Raw genomic sequence first — 19,095 nt, 5'->3', positions numbered from 1 at the left:
ATGAAGCTAGTCTGACAGAGAGAGGGAGGGACAGGGTAGGGATGAGTCTGAAGTGTAAATTGTGCCCACTAAAGCATATAAATCCTAAGAACTTAAGTGAGCACTCATCTCGTGATATTTTGTCTATACCCTTCCTTGTCCCCGACTCTCTTGCAAGAACCATGCCATGTGCTTCTGTGATTCTGGGGTTGAGCACACAGCAGGTGCTCAATAAACACATATTGCATACAGGTCAGAAAAAAGATGAGAAATAAGGAAGTAGAGGGATATTTCTGGTACATATTGCCCAAAAAGTCTGGAATCATGTTAGTGTGTGGTTGGCACTTCGCTTTTTTCCCTTTTTTATGGTTTATTTTTTTATATTTAAAAATTTCCATCTCCTCCCCTTCTCCTCCCCCTCCCCTCCCCTCCACCCATACCCCCTCTCTCCCTCTCCAGGCCAAGGAGCCATCAGGGTTCCCTACTCTATGTTAAGACCAAGGTCCTCCCAACTCCCCCCAGGTCCAGGAAGGTGATATAGACAGGGTCTTGTCCTAGAGATGAGACTGGCCTGAACTTTACATCCTTCTGCCTCCACCTCTTGAGTGCTGGGATTACAGGTGTGCACCACTACTGGCTCAATGTGGCTACCCTCTATGGAAATGCATTTCCAGTGTGTGCCTAACTATTGGAAGGCCTGGGAGTGGAGTAGACAGAGACACAGTTCCACAGTCTTCAGGAAAATGTGCCAGGAGACATTGGGGGAGGGGAATTAAATGTAGTAAGCATCAAAGCAGAAGTGACTCTATGAGCCAGTTGTTTCTGCTTGGCAGGCCTCCAGCTCCAAGTGGGCCAAGGCAGATGGTGTGATGGGAATCTGGAATAGAAGGAAGAGGGCAGTGCCTATACCAGCCCATGAAACGGCAAGGGGGAACTGCTTAGGAGGCTTCATATGTTATCTCCATGATATTTGGATATTTGAATGTTCCACTAAAGAGAGCCAAAACCCGCACATCCTTGTTTCCTCTGATGCCCTTGGTTTTGCTCTGCAGAAGCTGGTGATGGAGAGGCTATCAGGCTCTGCAGGCAGGAACACTAGGAGAGAGGGGAATTCTAGGCTGTGCCCACCCTCCCCGTACTCAGTTGCAAGCCCAGGCTTAGCTTATCCAAATGATCTGTGGTTTTGTCTCATGCCAACTCAAGCTTGCTAGAACCATACTTGTACACACTTAAGGGAAAAATATGAAATTACTAGTAACATATAAAACCAGGATAGCAAATGACAGGTTCATTCCTCACAACTAGTTGGTGGGCAGAGATAGTTAAGCTGGGGTTGGGGTAGGTACACTGGGAAACAGCTGCTTGTCATTCCTGCCAAATCTATAACAATCGATGCCTGTGCTAATGGCATCCTAGAAGAAAGATGGCATACCTGGTTCCTTGCTAGAATCCAGGGAAAACAACTGCCTAAGGAGTCATACTTTTCTTCTAAAATGTTGCTTTCCACTCGATCCCCCATCCTGGAGCTGGTCTTCCCCAAATCAGGCAGTTGCTTGCAGATCTGAAGGAGTCAGAAAGCTTGGAGGCCTGATCTCTTTTCTGAGGCTATGCTCACCAGAGAGAGGGCCAGCAAAAATGACTGACCTTCCACGACTGTCCTTTCTCAGCCTTGAGAGGCGGGTATACTTGCAAGTAACAGAACCCATTTGCCACCTCATTCCCAGTCTCCAGTTGAGCAAGTCAAAGTCTGGACTTACCTGGCACTTTCATCTCAGATTCACAGCTGGGGAGCCTACACTGAGATGGAGAAAATGGTGTCAAGAGCCAACTCATGGCTACAAGCAAACCTCCCTCCCCTACCATAGTACTGCCTGTACCCTCCAGGTGTTCAGTAAGAGCCAACATCACCAAACCCAGCAGAGAGCAAGCTGGCAGCTGTGCTGGATACTAAGCGGGTGATTCTCTATGCGAACTATCTCATGGTAAAGACAATGGAAAGCACTGGACAAAATGAGTCAAGGAAGACCTATGCCATTTAACATATATTTATTGAAATCTACCAGATGAAAGGCACTGTGCTAGATTTGGTAGGGGATTAGACATGAAGGACCGCCCCTGTCTTCTAAGAGCTCACAATTTAATAGTTTGGGGAAGGCTGAGAAAAGGGGATGAGAAGCTAAGTCCACAAACAGCTCTAGTGCAAGGCTGATTATAGACAGTGCCATAAAACGGACAAGATAATAAGACCGGGGAAGAACAAGAATGCCAAAAACTGAATACAAACTGGAGGGACACTACTATTCTCAGAGATACACAAGTAGCATTGAGGATCAAGTTCAAAGATATCATTTCTATTTTTGAAATTAAGTATCCAAACCAACATAATGCCAACTACAGAATGTAAGTACACTAGGAATAGAGGTGTCATCAATCCCCTAATCTAGCGGGTTTGCTGGAAACAGTAAGACACTTCCAAAATAGAGTAGAACAGGCTTCAGTGAGCTCATCTTATGAGCCAAATGCTGTTCAGAAAAGGAAATATACTCATCAGAAGATCATGGGTTAAACCCAGAGACTGACTAAAAGGCATAGAGCTCCACCCATCTTAGTGAACAGAGAACAGAACCACATTTAAGCAGGTGTTCATGTCAATCAACTGGGATTTAGGTCAGGAATGCTGGGTGGGTAGAACATGAGGAAAGCCAGCAATGCAAGTCTTCTCAGGAAGCAGCCCAATTGTCAAATGCAATTGGCTCTTGTGTAATTTCAAAAAGCACAGACCCACTCAAGCTGACTGAAGGCGAGGAGGAGGAAGTCTATGCTGAGGACACACTAGACTGATGCAGGCAGCTGCCAGTAATGAAGAACCTAGAGCGAGGCCTCCCTTAGGGTGGGACCCAAGTAGCTGTGAGAAGGTTAGCAGGAACATGTAGCTCTCCACTATGGTTCTACTCACAGGGGCAACTCTTTGAAGTACCTTGTGCCTCCCTCCATGGTCCAATACCAACCAGAGACTTCAGTTTCCTCTTTTGCATTTCACAGTACTAAAAGGTGAAAACTATCTTCTCCAGTTAGGTCTGACTACTAAGGTTGCTGCCTTTGGGTCAGGTGTCTGGGGTTGGTTTAATTAATGTGGTCCAGAAGTGGGGTGGCAAGTCATGTGGCACACAACAGGGCCACAGCCCAGGACTGCAGGCAGGTCAGGTGTCATGCCACTTCAAGCACACAAATCAAGCACAGAGAATGCAATATCATGGGAGAAAGATGCCCACACTGATCTGGTGGGGATTACTATATAAATCCAAGAGTGGGTATGATTCAACTAATTGATATAGTTAATCATAAGCAGCAATATGGTAAACATTTGCTTTTTTAAAAAATTCAGCAAGTATTTAAAACTAACAAAAGTCATGGAGGATTTTTCTCTTAATATGGTAAAGAGATGGAGCCACCTCTCTAATGGGAGCCAGGATTCTAGCTGCTCTCCATCCCCTTTCAAGAATACATGTGCTTAGAAAGAAAAGTGCAATGAGGTAGATACACGGATGCATAGACAAGCACACACTGCAAGAAGCTTGGTCACATTTGCATGGGACAAAACACTACACCTAGAGGATCCACATTACCCAAGGCAAAGGATGCAACTATGTGTGTGGCCACATGTTAAAGCCACACACTGGTTGCGTTTGGAGAGAGAGTGGGGATCTCACTGCCAACATCATTTAAAAGGTGATCCAATAATAGTCACGGAAAAGACACTGGTTTTTAGTTTTGAATCTAAAAAAAGGATTTGAGAAAAAAATTACAGAAACCAAACAGAAAAGAGTATAAGAGGGCAGGAAGGGATGTGAAGAGATACCATGCTCTATGACATGCCCTGGGCAATGACCACTCTGCTACCTTCTGAGTTAGTGCTACTCTAGACTTCAATAAGATCTTTCGCCAACCTTGACAAATGATGAGCGAATGAGCAAGAAACGGCATTCCTTCAAGGTGCCAGATTTGCCCCCTTGTAGATGTCAACATTCCTTACCCAACGATAGCTGTACAAAACACATCCCAACAGCTCACTATGAGAAAAGTAATCAGAAATAGAAGTGGGTCCAGACCAATTCACAAGAAACCACCAGAACTGAGCCTATAGTCTGGAGAAGCCCCAAAGGGCCACTGTGGTGGCCTGGGGACATTAGAGAAGCCCTCCTGGCCAAGATCATGGAGGTCATTGTCAGTCAGACTTGCTTCCCAGAATGTAGTTGGGAGCCTTTCCAGGCTGTGCCCCTTGGAGAACACAATATCCCTCACTAGGCTGCCATAAGAACACATTTTCTGGCCCTCCAACACCCCTCAGGACACAACCAGACACTCAGGCTCAACCTTGGTGTGGCTATCTTCCTCACCTGCTGTTTCTCCTGAATGGGGATGCCCACAGCAATGGCCTAACTGCAGGGGGATCAGTTTTGATTTTTGTGTTACATGATCTGTCAGAATGGCTTCTTGCCCTCTGATCCTGCTTTATTGCCCCTCTTGGGTATGGCTATTCCAAGTCCTGGACTAGACCTGGTACTCAGCTTCTGTGGCACGGCTTACAGGCTACTGGAGGAACACAGCTGTTTCTCTCCAGGCCTCTTAGATGTGGTTGCAGGACGTGATGCCACACACACGGGCAAATTTCTCATCCTAGTTGCCCAAAGTAGAAGCCACAAAACTGATCTCTTTCATTCCAGAGTCATTTGCTGGGAGGAGGATGGAGGTCACATAACATCACCAGTCAGGTGAGTCTTCTATGTCTCTGGCCCACTCCCATCTAGCCTGCCCACTTCGTATGTTCATTTTCTCAGTGGGCAGGGGATTCAACTTTTCTTTTGTAAGTAAATTCTCGAAGAAAATATCATCATATCTAAGTACTGAAGCAATGAAAGTCATGAGTTAACAGACAAAAAAGAATTCAAGGATATGTAAAAATAATCCAAAGCCTATACAACAAAAATGTAATAAAAATACTAAAAAAAAGGCAAATCAATAAAAATTGGAAAATAACACCCCAATTGATATAGAAAGAAGCACTAAATCCATATATCCAAAAGTAACTTGATAACTAGTCAAAGGAGATGAATGGATAACGTGCATGCAAGAAAATGAAAATAGTATTGAAATCGTTGCATGAAAGATGAGACTAGTAGTCAGGAGGCCTGAGGGGTCCATCCTTGTCTCTGATACTAATGAGCTGCCGGATGCCAGCAAGTGACCTTCACTGAGCAGACCTCCTTGCCGGGCAATGTTCTTGCAAGCAAGGCACACTCCTTGAGAACCTTAGGAGGTAGGGACTGTGACTGCTCCCCACTTCACAGCTGCAAACTGAAGGCTGATATGAGATGAGGATCTTCCAAGAAGGAGATGTCACTTTACCTTTAAGTCCTGAAGATGACCTTCTCATTTGGGGGTGCTCTCTCACTTTATGTTGAACAAGATGATACCATGTGAGGATAAACCTCACCTGATGTTTGTTTTTGATGTTCATAGGGGTCAGTGGATTAAATTGGCTTAGCTAAATGAGATGCCAAAAAAGGTTTATCTCTAGCTCACTAAGTTTTACTAGGAGTGCTATTCCCCCCTCCCCCAAAAAAAGTCCCTTTAAAAGGCCATTTGGGAAAGCACCACTTTATGTGGCTATGTTGTAGGTACAGTACTAATTTAAAAACACAAAGTAATGGTTCTAATGTTATATGAATATGTTCTTATGGCTTGGAGGAAACTTCTGGTGAGAGCCTCATGCAGGGATTGTCACAGTGCTACCACACCACAAACAGAGGTGGCTGATGACTCAAACAGGCTCCCATGTTGGTGAGGTCAAAAATGAACATCAAGAGTTAGAAACAAATGGAGTACGGTGAAAAAGAGTATTCTCTAAATTAATATATTAGTCCATATAATGTGATTTACAATATGTATGTATAACTAAATTAATAAATTAAATATTATGCTATTTGATCTATTTACAATCCCTAAAATTTTATAAATTCAAGTAGACCAAAACCTCGGGGCAATTTTCCTTTCAAGAAAGGTGCCTCATCATACTGATGCCATTGAATTTCCCTCAGGGGTAGAGCTTCGCAAGGACCCCCCAGCTCCCTACTTAGACCCCCATATGCAGATTTTTTTCTTCTCATTCTGGATATGAAGATTAAAATACCTTGATGGTATTTTCTGCAAGGAAAAGTAGGCAAGCTATGTTAAAATGGTAAAGGTCACCCTCAATAGGTCTAGTGGGAAACATGAACATTTATAAATTGCTGGTGGCAGTACAAATCATTTCAACCTCTCACACAACAAAATAGATAGAAGCGCTACAAAACTGTTCATCTCCTTTGACTGGGCTACGGCCTCCGTGGACCCCTGCTACAGGTCCCAGGGCAGTGTCTACTGGTGATGGGAGGGCTGGTGCTTCTGCAGTGCTGAGTGCCTCTTGAACACACGACCACACTCGCTGCACTCACAGCTCCTGTCAGCGCTGTGGATCCGCCTGTGGCGGCTCAGGCCTGAGCTCCTCCTGAATGCCTTGCCACACTTGTCGCACTCATAGGGTTTCAGTCCGCTGTGGATGCGCCGGTGCTTGATGAGGTCAGAAGGCCCCCTGAATGCCTTGCCGCACTCGCCACAGGCGTAAGGCCGCTCATCACTGTGGATGCGAGTGTGCTCCAGCAGGCTGGAGCTCTGGCGGAAGGCCTTGCCGCACTGGGTGCACTCATAGGGCTTCTCACCCGTGTGGATCCTCCGGTGCTTGGTGAGCTCTGAGCTCCTCCGGAACATCTTGCCGCAGTGAGGACAGCCGTAGGGTTTGGCGCCGCTGTGGATGCGCTGGTGCTCTGCCAGGCCGTTGACACCACGGAAGGACTTGCCGCAGTCGTCGCAGTCGAAGGGCAGGTGGCCCGTGTGCATCCTCTGGTGCTTGAGTAGTTCCTGGCGGTCCAGGAAATCCCTGCTGCACGCCTTGCACGCAAAGGGCTTTTCCGAACTGTGGAGCTTCTGATGTCGAAAGAGGTTGGTGTTGGCTTTGAAGAACTGCCCACACTCCTCACAATCAAAGGGCATCTCTCTGCTGTGCACCCTCAGGTGCTGACTAAGGCCTGCGTTCTTCTTAAACCTTTTCCCGCACTCCTCACACTCAAAGGGCTTTGCCTCCCTCTCCATTTGCTCCCTCTTTTCCAAGGCATCTTCCAGAGCCCGACTGGGGCCAGGCCGGGGCTGAGTGGCCACAGCTGCGTGGCTCTTCCTGTGCTCATTAAATTCTGACACCCCCCTGAAGACCTTCCCGCAATCGCCACACTCCCAGCCCTTCTCCTCACTGTGAACCCTCTGGTGCTGAACAAGGAGCACTTTAAGGCGGAAGGTGTCCCCACACTCTTTACATGCAAAATGGTGTTCTATGGGCAGACTTTGTGGGCTCCCTCCCCTTCCCTCAGAGTCCCCATTCTGTTTGACCTCAGCGCCGGGGTCATTGGCCCTCGGGGAGCTCGTGGACGCCATCTCTTGCAGCTGGGCTTCTTCAGCCATCTTCTGGTGGGAGGTCACAGTGGAGTTTTCTACAATGATAAATGACACACAACAGTTTACAGAGGGCCCAGGAAAAAGGTTACTTTCCTTTGTTGATAAACCCCTCTCCCACAACTGCTGAGAACCAGCAAGTGCCTGTAAGCTAGCAGAAGCAAGCACCAGAGGGAAATGTGGGGGAGTCCTGATTGTGGACATTGCTTATCAAAGGAGCTGTGAAGATGCCTTTGCTTTTAGCAAGGGTACAGTCACACCTTATTACCAGAGCTTCAGGGGACCTCTTAACACTAATCCTAGACTCCACAATCTTAGCTGATGTAGGTGTGTCTTCTATCTATCTGATGATTTCATTGGTTAATTAATAAAGAAACTGCTTGGCCTGATAGGTCAGAACATAGGTGGGTGGAGTAGACAGAATAGGATGCTGGGAGTGAGGCAGATGCCTCTCCTCTCTGGGACAGACGTCATGGAGCCAGCTGCCAAGTCATACACGCTGAATCTTTCCCGGTAAGCCACCACCTTGTGGTGCTACACACATTACTAAATGAAGCAAGATGTGAGAATTAGCTAATAAGAGGCTGAAACTAATGGGCCAGGCAGTGTTTAAATGAATACAGTTTGTGTGTTGTTATTTCCGGGGCTAAGCTAGCTATGCGGGAGCCAGGCAGGATGAAAAGCAGGCCTGTTCGGCTCCTCACTACACTTAGCTGGTCTTCCTGAGTTGGAAACATCAACCCTAAGAGCTCAGCAGCCCCACGCAACCCAAATCTGTACCCTTCTCCCAACTTTCCTCATGCTTCTTCATGTTCCCTTTATGCTCACCAGGGTGCTTAGTGTGATCTGTGTTGAAGGATGGATCTGATACCAACAGAACTTGTCCTTGTGACAGGTAAGATACCAAAGCAGGACTCACAACAGGAACTCCTGTTAAGGGAAGAAGGCAGCTGGTGATATCAGCATGAAGGAACAGGGGAAGAGCTGTCAAAGGAGATCCCCTCCAAATATCCTGGGCTGGGCTCTTTGTGACTTTATTATATAAGTCACACATGCAGTTCAAATGCACTTCCCAAGTACCAGCTCCTTCCAGGGACTCTAAGGAGGCAGGCTCTGGGCCCTCAGCAGAGGTCCCAGAAAAACAGTAGTTAGCATCTTGGCCACATGAACTTAGCCCCTTGTCCACTGAGCCACCCCAATACCCCACTGCTGAATGTCATGCTCTTCCCAGACCTCTACAACACTTAAACCAAACTCTTAACTGTTCCTTCTTCAAAAATCCCCCACCCCATGCAAATACCTAATGGATAAACAAGAGCTCTCAACAATAACCTTCAATTAACTGGCCATATGATTGGTATAATTTATGTGTGTATGTGTATGTTCAATATACTATATTATATAGTACATATATACTATATATACAATATATATTGCATTTATTTGTATATATTAGTATAATTTGTCATCTCAGCCTTATGGTTAAGATCTAGTATTGTTCTGATCAATTTAATGTTTGATATGTTTTTTATTTGAAGACAATGTATTACATTTCAAAAGTATTCTAAATTATGACAGGTTTGCTCTAATTTTTATTTTTACATTTATTTTTTTAGTGTGTGTGTGACTATGTGGGAATGTTTATACCATGGTGCGCTTGTGGAAGTCAGAGGACAACTTGCACAAATTGATTGTCTCCTCCTACTTCTGGGGATAGAACTGAGGTCAGCAGGCTTCTGTGGCAAGAACTTTTACTTGCTCAGCCATTTCACTGACTACTGTTCTAATGTCCTTCAAATGAAAGATGGGAATGGAGAGATTTTTCCATGCCATGAGGAGTTGGGGGAGCTGTTGTTGAGTGTTCTTTCTCAATAAGGAAGAGCAAAGTGAAATTGTGTGTGGGTGGCCATGTATCCTCAGCTCAACTTTCAGTAAATGGTGAGTCTGAGAAGCTCTGGGAACATCCTTACCAATGGAGGTCACAGTCCTAGAATATGCCACTGCCTGCTGCTCCGAGTTCAGACTCAGACTCAGCCAGTCTTGTTCTGTGAGGTACCACGGTACAACATCAAATGACACCAAGTCCTGAAATAAATCCATTGATAGTCAGTCCTTTAACCTAATTCTGTAATAATGAAGGGTGGCACCAGTGATGTCGGGGGCAAGAAGATAGGGCCTGAAATATTTACATCAGTGTATGTTACTAATGTGGAGCTCTAACCACAATCCCAAGGAGTCCTAGAAAGAAAACATGATCAAGCACAATGAGACCTGGGTTGTCTAGCATGGGACTCCCATTGTCTTCCCAAAGGACACAGACTTAGCTCTCTCACATATACAATGGGCATCATAAGCACACTGGGCATCCATTCTTTGGCAGCCTGTGGGAGAGAAGCAGAGGACAGGAAAGAAGGCAGTAGCCAGGGCTCACACTCTGCCGCAAGTCATGCTGGGCAAGAAGCAAAGGCTGAGGCCAAAATCAGGGAGCAGTGACAAAATCTCAAGCAAGGCAAGAGGGAAGCACAGCTCACCTGGGCCTCCGGCATCTCAAGAGGGACTGCCAGGACCTGGTTTCCTGGGGCTCCGTCTTGGGGAAGGGCAAGACCTTGGGGAACAGGTGGAGCTAAGGAAAGTGAAAAAAGCTGTGAGTAACAACAGCCCTGTTTCTTGGTCCCCTGGGATGGCATTAGTGACATCCTATTTTGTAGTTTTAAATCTTACAGAGTCTTCTCTTTCAGGCGGGGCAGAATGACAAGGCAGAGCATGAGTGTGCCTGAGAAAACATATATGAAACAGCAGGAAAGTAGGCTGGGAAGGAATTAATATAGGTAGGCCAGAGGGGGGCAAGATAAGACAAACAAATGCTAGCCTAGGCAGAGTCAGAGATAGCTACAGAGAGCTACTGGCAGGAAGACTAGCTGCCAGAGACTGGCTGATTACAGAGTTTCCCTAAAGTAAGCCTGGGTGAAGTCAATACTCATACTATAAAGGGAGGAAGCACACTAAAGAAAGTACCAGAAAACTGACTCAGAGATAAGGGGTCCTTTCATGGATACTTGAAACTGATGAGGCCACAGAAAGGAAGAGAGATGACAAAGAGCAAGAACCTGAACTTCTTGACTAGCAGTGGGGCCTTTAAAAGTAGACCCTAGTATAATAAGTCATTGGGAGAGAACCATGAAGAACTCTTATGTTATTCAATAAAATAGGAAGTTGAAAAAATACTTGGAGAAAAGTACTTCTAAGAAAAGTTATTCAAACACTACATTGGTAAAGAAAACATCACATGTGTATGTATGTATGTGTGTGACCTTTTCCTCCACATTCTGATGTCACTCAATACAACTCACAATTAAGTGAAAAGGAAGCATTTTAGCCTTAACTGAAGGACAACAAAACCCCAGGTACTCAGAAAGACTTAACTATGGCATCTTCGAAGGGGGAAATGAAAATGTCCACACGTATAGCCATGGTAGAGTAACAAGTTACAAACCTGTGTTCAACAACAGTTTTTAATACCAGGGTAGTAGGAAGATCAGGATCAAGACTGCCAGAGAAACAAATAAGGCAAGTCTTGTCATCAGTTTAGTGCCCTGCTTGGTAGCGATGTCCAGAGTGAGAGTGTAGGAGGGGTGAAATCAAATGAACAGAGCTTAGCAACCTCAACAGAAGCTTCACAGGCTAGCATTCAGGGTGGCAGGGGAAGAGGGAAGTTGCAGAGCAGAGTTCAGAAAGCACTGTGCTATGTAGGAAGAAGAAGTGGGAAGGCTTCCCTTGAATCTTTTCTGACTACAAGTACTGAATGAAACTCCCCAGGACTGTAAGGTGAACAGTTCCCAAGACACACAAAGGTGTTCAAGATCTTACCAACTCACATAGAGTCTTTATGATTCCCAGGGACATTCAGAGGCCAATACAGAGGGACCATGGTGTAATGGTAAGATTTGTCTATCCTTAAAGTCCAAACTACAAAAGATCTGCCTTATAAATCTTAATATTGGCCCCAGTGACATCAAAGTGACCTACAAATAACTACTTATAACCCTCAAAGTCTAGACACTCAACAAACTAATCATTACAACATGTAATTCCCAATAAAAATTGAACTGCCAAGAAACACAAAATATGTCACCAACAGTAAAGAGAATAATCAGTCAATAGAAGCATCCAGAAATGAATAGAACTAATAGATAAAGAAAATGATAATTTAACTATGCCCCAGCACTGAAAGAAAAACAAGGACATGGGGAGAATCAGAAGATATAAAATAAAAAGAACCAAATGAAATTTTTGCAGATAAATGTATATAAAATTAAAAATTTCACTGGGTGTCATTAGTAGATTTGATAAGAAACAGTGGAAAACATGAAGACATGGCAACAACTGTTATCTAAATAAAGCCAGAGAGAGAGCTACCATTATAATTCAAGTTCTAAAAATGGTAAGAGAAAACTCTTAAAAGTAGCTGGAGGAAAGAAATGATGCAAAAGAAAGAAAGCAATTAAGTCTTATAAAATTTTATAGTCAGAAAAAATTAATCAAAAATGAAGGATAAATATTTTATACAAAAGCCAACATTTATACAATTTGTCATTAGCAGCTCTGTACCATAGAATATACTAAAAGAAAACATTCAGGTGAAAGAAAATGGAATCAGATTTAGAAATACACAAAGAATGTAAAGGCATAGGGAAACATAAAACTTTCATCTGCATTTCAAAATCTTTGAAATTTAACTGATCATTTCAAGAAAATGCAGTTGCTAAACATCTAAGAAAAAGGGGAAGAGAAGAGATGGGACAAATGGAAATACATAGCAGGACAGGAAACTTAAACACAGATCATTAAGCTAAATGATGGACTACACACTTCAATTAGAAGGTACAGATTGTTAGAATGTATTAAGAAAGAAGAGTGCATACTGTCTAAAAAAGTGTTAAGGACACAGACATGTTAAAAGCAAAAGCACAGAAAATAGTATACTGTAACCAATAGGAAGAGTCTAATCTCAATACACAAAAAAAAGTATGTGGGGAGAAGGTAAATGACCAGGCTGGCTCAGAGTTCTGAAAATTCTACTGAAAGGTCCTAGAACTCAGAGCAAGAAGAAAACGTGAAAGGTTTCATATAAAAATCAACAGGTAGCCAGACTAGGATAACATGCAGCACATTACAAAAATGTGAAGATACAGGTAGGGATAACATTTGACTGAAAACCCAAGAAGGAGAAAGAAAGCAGAGAAAACAAATACACACATAGTCACATTTTCATAGAAAAAAGGAAAACATTGAGTCTGACCTGGAGCTAGAATAAGCACATTGATTCAATGTTTGTGTAGCTACGAAGGAAAGAGATAAGGTCTGGAATGACACATTTTCAGTTTCTTTAATGTGTGGCTTTTTAGACATCAAGCTGAATTTCTTGATATCAGAAATTATTGATATTAGATAGCCTTTGGCAGGTAAATGTGGGATAAGACAGACGTTCAGCATGCTCGAGAACAGGGCGGAGACCGCAGAAGAATGGCCCTTGAGGTCATATAAAAAGATCAGCATTTCTTAGGATACCCATATGCAGTAAAACAAAGAGGACTAGTGGAAATCTGTCAGCAGTCTGTGAAGGGGGAGTGACCAGAAAGGCTAGGCACAGCCTTCTTGGAACCATTTCCTTAAGCTATCAGCTTTACAGAAAGATATGGGCAGAAGGTCTAATGTCACCCAAAAGTCCTTGCAAGCCCTCCTACGCATTTTTAGCTAACTGCTTAGCAAAAGTGTTTATCCAAATGTGTGAGTTCATGAAGAGATATTCAGTGGACAAACCCTCTCTTTGTCCCAGTGTCACCAAAGCAGTGATCCTCTGCCTTAATAGATTCTTCTGATTTGGGCTTCTTAAACAAACACAATGAACTGATCATAAATTTATAAATGATTTTGTTTTTAAAAACAACTCACTTCAAATGAAATGGGACATCACATCATGTATGTACTTCTGGAAAAAGAGGGTCTAGTATAAACCTTTTCTTGCCTTCAAGCCAGTAATAAGCTTTGGTCTAGAGCACAAATGCATATCCTGCCCCCTCCCCCTTCAAAATCAACCAATTCAGACACACTGACCTTCATGCAGATATACGGATGCCAAGGTTGTGGCCCTCAAAGCCTGTGAACCTGCCAAGAATACCATCTGTTATCGTAGGAGGTTTCTTCTAATAATTCAGGCCTTAATGCAAATGTCACTTCCTTAAAACCTCTTTATTCTCCAGCCCTGGCAGTTTCTTCCAAACATTTTCACTAATGAAAAATTCTCCTTTGAAGTAGCTTGTTTCTCTCAGAAAAAGAAAATCTGAGCCGGGCGGTGGTGGCGCACGCCTTTAATCCCGGCACTCGGGAGGCAGAGGCAGGCGGATCTCTGTGAGTTCGAGACCAGCCTGGTCTACAAGAGCTAGCTCCAGGATAGGCTCTAAAAAAGCTGCAGAGAAACCCTGTCTCGAAAAACCAAAAAAAAAAAAAAAAAAAAGAAAAAAAAAAAGAAAAAGAAAATCTGATCCAACAGGACAGTACCTTCTCTCCATTGGCTATCCCTAAATTCCCAGTGTCTGTAGCAGCTCCTGGCAACATGTAAGACATGGCATGATGTAGATATATGTTTCACAGCTACCTTTAAACGAAACTATCATTATGCCATTGCAGAGCCTCACTGCATAAATACATTATGCTTTTCCTATTACACACACACTCAGACACACACACACACACACACACACACACACACACCTTTAATGGAACTAATCCCATTGAAGTGTTTTTTCTTAACTGGCAAGATTAACTGTTAAAACCATGGAGCTACAACTCTAAAAGAACTGTTAATTTTTCTTCCTATATAGCAATAGAAGCAGCCCTTCCTGTACTAGTTCACCCTAGGGATTTGGCTTGAAAGCACGTTAGCTCCTGGTGGCTATGTGACTGCCACCCACCCACAATAACAGAGCCCCTGACCACACAGACATAATTTAAAAGGTACTCATGAAAACAAGAGGGAAAAGGTGGGCCCTGCTTTCACAAAAGTAAGTAAAACTCTATGCAATTAGCTAAGTGTAGCAGGAAAGGTTTATCCTAGGTATAGGAAAATCCTTAAAAATGATAATAGACATGAATCCATGCTGTGTTTAAAATTAAAGCAACCACCGATCCTGAAGACAACTGGATCACTTAGTCTCTGTGTTGTACAACTATTCCACTTTAAAATGGTGGAATTTAATCCAGAAAAGAAGCTGGATGCTATGACAACAGTGACAAGCACAGGTGTCCATTGCCTTCTGAAATGGATCTTTGGCGATCAAGGTCCAAGCAATTCCATATAGAACATGAAAGTCATTGGAGTGCACCCAATGGACGTGGAGGGCAACACTAACCTTGAACATAAGACACTTTTACTCAGGATAGAAAAGCATACCCTGAATCCTAAACAATTTTCTACAGCATACTAGTAAGTGGGAAAGGAAGCTGGGGGAATTGCCACAGAAAAACAGACTTTCAAGGCAAACAAAACTGTCTTTCTTTCCATGGGACACAAAGGCCAGAGCACAAAGGCTTTGTCAAGGTCAACTGCAAACTTCATGTTGGGTCTAGCCAAGTCCATGGCTGCTGCGAGAAACCACACACACCAATAGTGTTAGTGTTCATTGTGGGGCTGACCAACTGTGAATTCTAGAACAGCAGGCCTCACGTGCTGAACAAATCTCGCTTCAGAACAATATGCACATTTTTAAAAAATGTGTTAATGTATAGTCATTGATACTTCCACGTATGTGTTTACTGCAGTATTATTCATATAAGTAGCCTGAGTATCCAACAACAGATAAATAGAATACGGTATAAGACACAATAAAGTGTTATTCAGCCATAAAGTAAGTTTTACCTAAGCAAATTATTTGAATTTATTGCATGGAACTACAAATGTTAAGAGACCCAAAATAATCACTGTATTTTTACCCGAAAGAACAGAAATTGAGAGTTGAATTCAACACAGAAATAAAACAACTTATATCATAAAAACTGGTGAATAATTTGGTGTCTTTTATATTTCCCTGGACAGGCATTATCTTTCTGTGGCAGCAGGGCAGGAAGCAGCAGCAAAGTCACTCAACTAAGACCCATCAATCAAAATGTACTGTGGCCATGTTTAAGAGAGATTTTCCTGGTTGATAGTTGATGTTGGAAGGGCCCGTCCTTGGGCAGCAGAGCCCGAGCTGTATAAAAAGCCTAGCTAAGTAGAGAACCAGGAGCAGGTCAGTAGTGCTCCACCATGCTTTCTGTCCTGGCTTCCCTCAAGCCCAATAAACCCTTTTCTCTCTTAGTTGCTTTTGATCAGGTGTTTTATCACACCACCAGAAAACCAAGCTAGAAGACAGCACATAATTTAACTGTTCAGTTCCCTTTAGGGCCAGGGCAAATGTGTTTCAAGGTTGTGAACACTCGAAAGAGACCCGGTTTTAATGGGTGCTTTCAGCTCCCTCTCCCACACAGTGATTCCCTGGTCTCCCCATTTTCCTTGCCAGGCAACCTCTTTGCTTGGCACTGTGTCTAAGATTGCCAGAATTGTTTCTGGCTAAGTAGTTCATCAAGACTAGCATATATGAGCTTCCGGAACCCAAACACGTCTTCATAGCAGACACATTCTGCAAACACCTAGACTTACCCAAAAGAGACACACAGGGATGATTCATCTTGTTTTAGACCAGTTCCAAGAGATTAGTCCAGCAGGGATGGTCTCACCTGTTGGATTGAAAGAACTCAGGTGAACAGAGGCAGGCTCATGTGTGCACCTTCCAGGAACCTGTCCTTTGGAAACGAGTGCTCAAGGGCAGGACAAGCTGTGTAACTGAACCGGCACTGCCAAGGCCTGGATGTGCTTCAGTGAATCCAGGGTGCAAGTCCTACTGAGTGGGCCCTGGGGCTACAGGTGCGCCTGACATTTATGTTCCCAAATGAACCTGGCAGGCCAGGAGGTGGGCAAGAGGCTCATAGGCCCATCTTGTACTGTGAAATTTGGCTGCTACTCAAAAGCAGAGACTCCTAAAAGGCCAAAAGTGATGGCTGTCTTATCAGGAAAGTCTGTTTCTCTTGGGCTATTTGTGCCTGTGTTATCTTTTGTCTGTATGTGTGGGTGGGAAGGCATCTGTTTTCTCTCTCACATTGTCTGGGCACCTGTCTTTCTGTTTAGGATTCCCTCTTTATTCCATTCTATAAAAAACCAGAAGGTAGACCATAAGGGGATTTTGTATTGTTTGTTGTGTTTAATTGAGGAAAGATTTATGTTCCCATTTCTCCAAAAATATGCACTGACATCTTTCTAAAAATCAAAATAAATTGTAAGTATAGAATCACTGATGCTACACTGTCCAGATATAAAATATTCCAAACTGGGGATATGGTGAATCACTATACAGCTGCCCCAGGTCACCCAAAGAACCCAGACAGTTTTAGAAGGCTGAATCATTGTGTTAGAAGCTAGGCTTATGAAAAGTCTAGTGGTAGAGCAGCAGGTCTGGGTGGGTGTCATGGAATTGGCGTCTTTCAACATGTAGACATTGGGGCTGTTTAGAATTTGGAGGTTCCCTCATGTCTCATCAGACTGTTTTCCCATCCAGGAGCTTCCTTCTGAAGCTGTGCTGGTGGTCAGACCTCAGGCAAGAGAACTCACTTTTTAGCAGATTTTCTAAAGGGTCTATCACTGACAGAAGGCTAGAAATCACTGTGCCATGGAATTCTAAATCCAGGTCTAGGACCACTTTGGGGCAATGGACCAGACGATGTCAGACACTGTGAATGTTGTTTCTATAACAAGGCCCAATGGGAGAAGGGAGAAGGGAGAAAGCAAGTGGTCCTACCTAGGAGAAGTGCTATTTAACTGGTCCTATACGAAATTGTCTCCTAAAGGAAAATGTAGAGGGTGAGGTTAAGAAGGAAATGTTCTACTGACCAAGGAGACCGGAGCGGGCTGCCTGCCTCTGAGTCCAAGGCTGGCTAGAGAGTCAGCTGGTACAGGGTGAGCCCTCTGGGAAGAGGGCCAGGAATGAGGGGGGCGCTGAAAAGGACTATCGGCTTTGGGCAGCAGGCAAGTAGGAGTACTCGCGTGTGTTAAATGACATGTAATTAATCACCAAATACAGACTGCAGGAACCAGCAAAGGAGTTTAGGAGAAGGGGGCGATGGAGTGGCGCCAGAAAATGTGGCTCCCAGGAAGGCCACAGTAGTAGAAGCTCTCTTCATCCAGCAAGCAGTCCCTTCTGCACCCTCAGCTCTCTGCAGCAGGCAACATACCTGCTCCCATTATTCTCACACAACCCCCACTCAAATGGAAAGGTAGGTATCCCCAAGCCAGAACCTTCTTCTGGGCCCCAGAGGTGCAACCCCCTCCCCCATTCTGGGAAAAAGTCTCTTCACATCCATTCCCCCACTGCGCCAATCCCTGCGGCCTCCACGTCGATGGGGGTTGTGGGGTTCCACCCCCAGCTCCTGACTGGTTCCCAATTCTTAGCATCCTCCAAAGAGCAGCACAGACCTCAACACATCCGCATTTCCCGCCTTTGACCGCTGCCCCCAACCCTGCACGAGAAGGCCTCAGGGCCTTTCCATGCTCACGCACCACCGGAGACCTGTCCCCTTCGGCCCCTGGCTTGCCCCAAGGCGGAGCAGCTCTCCTCTCTGCGAGACGCCTCCTCCCCCGCATATTCTCCCGCGGTCCACGCACTCACTCAGGCCCCCAAGCACATCCTCCCACCGCCCCTCATGCTCTTTTGGGCCGCACATCCTTGATCGCGCACATCTCTCACGATCACTCGAGTTGCACGTCCCTCTCGGGGTCTGCACGCTCACCCGGCCCGCAGCGCCTGACTCTGGGCCCTCGCAGAAGCGGAGCTGGCGCTGTGCAAGAAGGCCCGGCGTGGCAGGAAGCGCCAAGGGGCCGCCAGCGCCTGGCGGAGCCCTGCAGCTCGGTGGCGCGTTTCCGGAGCCTGGGTGTTGGGGGTGGAGGGTGGGGGACCGCCTGGGGTACTGAGAGTGAAGCCCCGCCCTGGCCTCGGTCCCGCCCGGCCTGTCCGCTACCATTGGCGTGAAAAGGGGTGGGAAGGATGGGGGCGTGTCTGGGGCGGGGTAAGGAAAGGAGGTGGGGTAGGTGAGAATGGGAGAGCAAAATGCATGGACCCTGGGTAATGAGATAAAAAGCATGAAAAGAATGTAAAAACGAATGATGAATGAATAAATGAGCAAAATAAATTGATTAGTAGTGGAGAAATTGACAAAGCTAGGACTTTCAGAATGATGAGAGGCCTGGGGGAAGGCACTCAAGAAACGAGTGCAGGAGTCAGAAATCCTCATAAAGTCATGTATGAGCCTTCATTGTGCCATACACCGAGAATACAATCGTGAACAAAACTAGACTCTTATGCCTATCTTAAAAGCCACACATCAGGCACCTCAGAGCTCCTTTGAGAGTATTGAATGTATAGTAGGGGGCACAGACCAATAAATAAACAGTAACCCAAATTTCAGAATAGCAGGTTATATCATGAATCC

General features: G+C 44.8%; 1 protein-coding gene across 4 annotated transcripts; it reads right to left on the bottom strand.

Moving 5' to 3' along the window:
- Window positions 1-6,238: 6,238 nt before the first annotated feature.
- Window positions 6,239-18,525, bottom strand: Znf275 (zinc finger protein 275). 4 transcript variants are annotated; one of them, XM_038316622.1, is made up of 6 exons: window positions 18,397-18,525; window positions 16,217-16,293; window positions 10,053-10,144; window positions 9,492-9,606; window positions 8,350-8,451; window positions 6,239-7,559 (listed from the first exon to the last, which is right to left on the bottom strand). In XM_038316622.1, exons 2-6 carry the CDS (start codon window positions 16,242-16,244, stop codon window positions 6,397-6,399), a joined length of 1,500 nt encoding a protein of 499 aa, XP_038172550.1. In that variant the 5' UTR covers window positions 16,245-16,293; window positions 18,397-18,525; the 3' UTR covers window positions 6,239-6,396. The 4 variants fall into 4 exon arrangements, with proteins under 4 accessions (XP_038172550.1, XP_038172554.1, XP_038172551.1 ...); XM_038316626.1 differs by lacking the exon at window positions 10,053-10,144; XM_038316623.1 differs by lacking the exon at window positions 18,397-18,525 and having other exon boundaries at window positions 16,217-18,388.
- Window positions 18,526-19,095: the final 570 nt, after the last annotated feature.

This window comes from Arvicola amphibius, chromosome X (genome assembly GCF_903992535.2).
Source record: "Arvicola amphibius chromosome X, mArvAmp1.2, whole genome shotgun sequence".
In the NCBI taxonomy this organism is placed as follows: Eukaryota; Metazoa; Chordata; class Mammalia; order Rodentia; family Cricetidae; genus Arvicola; species Arvicola amphibius.
Note: the sequence above shows the minus strand (reverse complement) of the source record. Positions and strands in the feature narration are given on the sequence as shown.